This window comes from Penaeus monodon, chromosome 8 (assembly GCF_015228065.2).
Source record: "Penaeus monodon isolate SGIC_2016 chromosome 8, NSTDA_Pmon_1, whole genome shotgun sequence".
Classification (NCBI taxonomy): domain Eukaryota; kingdom Metazoa; phylum Arthropoda; class Malacostraca; order Decapoda; family Penaeidae; genus Penaeus; species Penaeus monodon.
In genome coordinates this window covers 30,753,101-30,755,600 of record NC_051393.1, presented here as the reverse complement: position 1 = coordinate 30,755,600, position 2,500 = coordinate 30,753,101, and the positions used below count along the sequence as shown (strand labels likewise).

The 2,500-nt window shown below is 49.9% G+C and overlaps 1 protein-coding gene across 1 annotated transcript in view; it reads right to left on the bottom strand.

The window, feature by feature from the left end:
* LOC119576306 (trithorax group protein osa-like) overlaps positions 1-2,500 on the bottom strand; it is a gene marked incomplete in the record, with an annotated part of 91,382 nt that overhangs the window by 51,636 nt on the left and 37,246 nt on the right. Inside the window, 1 exon segment of the mRNA XM_037923926.1 lies at positions 2,332-2,485. Within this exon segment, the coding sequence (XP_037779854.1) occupies positions 2,332-2,485 (154 nt within the window).

The window sequence follows — 2,500 nt, the reverse complement described above, 5'->3', positions numbered from 1 at the left end:
ACTCCCCCTCGCGTGTACGGAATCCTTATCGCGAGGACGAACGCCTCCATCGCCTAGCCCAGAACGGTAGCGGTCGAGCAGACTGCGATCCGACGCCAAGAACACAGCCCGGGGAGGGAACGGCGAAAGGATAGGGAGTGATGCTGCACGCGAACACGCAGAAATCGGCTTTAGTCTGAATTTACAGGAGATGAATTATGCATGAAATGTATGTTGTAGCAAGGCCTTGTTAGCAAGTTTATGTTTGGTGCAAAATAATGAAACGTCTGCACAGAAAAAAAAGCATCCCGCTTCCTACTTCAACCTAGCCATACGAGGGAGTTACATCACAGTTACAACGCGTGCGCAAGTCTGCCATTTCAGCGTGCATATTAGCCACACGGTGTTATTTTATTAGCATGTGCTAGTAGCATGGCTTTGAATACCAGCTGCCCCAAATCACGTTGAAAATTATATTTATTTATATATTACTCTGTATAAAGTTTCTATATCTGAAAATATGACAAACAAACATGGTAAGAGGGTGATGTAGATTTGAGTATCTTGCAGAGTGATGATAATGTCACAACCACAGTGTGAATACTCCATGGCCACAGGCAATCAGATTCCATGAAATATTGTTATAAATAATGTTTTAATGAAAATGCAAATCTATTTGATGTAAATGTTTTCGTTAAATATCTTCCAAGATAAACATTAAGTGCGCAAACTCCTCCGAGCCAAGGTCTAAATGGCATTTAAATTTCGTTCCGAACGATGTTGTCCGTGCGCTTGAAACCAGTCCAGTACGTAACACCATGTTCGCATCCTCGGATGCGAACATGGTCGTGACAGCATATCTACGATGTGCTGTCACGACAAAACGATCGGGTGACGGCGCCTTTACAGATTCACAAAGACCCGTGTCGATTCCCTAACGTATGGCAATGACAACCGAATCTGCCATTTTCACGTAACCCCTTTCTTACCCAGGAATACATAACATTTCTAGTTGCTAGTTAAAGCGGAACAGAGGAGAGACGACTGAGAGAGGATGGAGGGAAGGAAGATGGAGATAAAATGTAGAAAAGACATTTCTCCCGAATACTTTTCTCACAGTCCTCACCCGCGGTTTCCTAGACGCAGCGGAAGATGGACGGCCGAGCCGCGGGAGGCAGCAGGGCCGGGCGGGTGCGGGAGGGAGCGAGGATGGTGCAACAGGTGGACACAATTACACCTTAACGCAATGCTTGATGTCCGCCCGGATCTCCTCGCTCCTTCGCCCCAACTGCGGGAGATGGCTCGACGTGCTAAGGAGGTGCTATTTCGCCTTGTAAAAACGCATCACCGAGGTTTCCTCTCGGGTGCAACTGCTCGGGCGATGCTCATACGCCGAACAGTGCGTCCCATAATTTCCAAAGATAAATAATTTTTTATTCAGTAATACACACACTGAAGCTAATTTGCTCTCAAGCCGAAGAATGAATAATTGAGATACTGACCAAATACATGGAGATACAACAAAATGCTGACGAAGAGGGAATATTCCGAAGAAAAGAAATAAGGCGAACACATATGTCTCACCCGCACGCAGTTACCTCGGTTTACCTTAATAGTTTCTCACGGAGTGCAGGAAGCAGAGTTGAGGAAGGAAGAAAGGCAGGCAGGCAAAAATTAAGGTAGGAAGAAAGGGAAGAAAGACAATATATAAATAAAGAGAGAGAGAGAGAGAGAGAAAGAGGGAGAGAGAGAGAAAGAGAGAGAATAACCGGTTTGTCAAGTCCTTTCGACATCCTTCCTTTCGTCCGGGAGGCGTATGAACAGGGAGAGGGAGAGGGAGGGGGAGGGATGGCAACGACGGCTGCCACGCGTAATCCTTCGGGACAGCCGCCAGGATCCGAACGGCAGGTAGTAGGAGTCTGGCTCAGCGAGAAAGGCGATGGGCAGAGGGGCAAGAGACATGCGTCGAGGCGCCGTCTTACATGCACCTGGATTTCCGCATAGAGGGTCACGCGCAGCGGTAGGCCGAGTGTCCTGGCCTTCGGTCGCCCCCGGTGAGGACGATCGGTTGTTATGAGTGAAAGCTGAAGGGCAGGGGAGAGGGAGAGAGGAGGAGGAAGAGGTGGAGGAGATGGGGAGGAGGAGGAGAAGGAGATGGGGAGGAGGAGGAGATGGGGAGGAGGAGGAGGAGGAGGAGGAGGAGGAGGAGGAGGAGGTGGTGGAGGAGGAGGAGATGAGAAGGAGGAGGAGGAGGAGGAGGAGGAGGAGGAGGAGGAGGAGGAGGAGGAGGAAAAGGAGGAGGAGGAGGAGGAGGAGGAGGGAGGATGGGAATAGGGAGGGAGGGGGACGTACCTGGTTGACCGTCTGCTGCAGGATGGCGCACTTGTCCGGCTTGACAGAGAGCGAGCTCATGTCAGAGGCGATGCTGGCTTGGATTAATTCTGCCAGCTCCTCGATGTACGTGTTCTCCTGCTCTCGACGACGCTTCTCATTAAGGCACTTGTTGCTGGAAAAACAAACA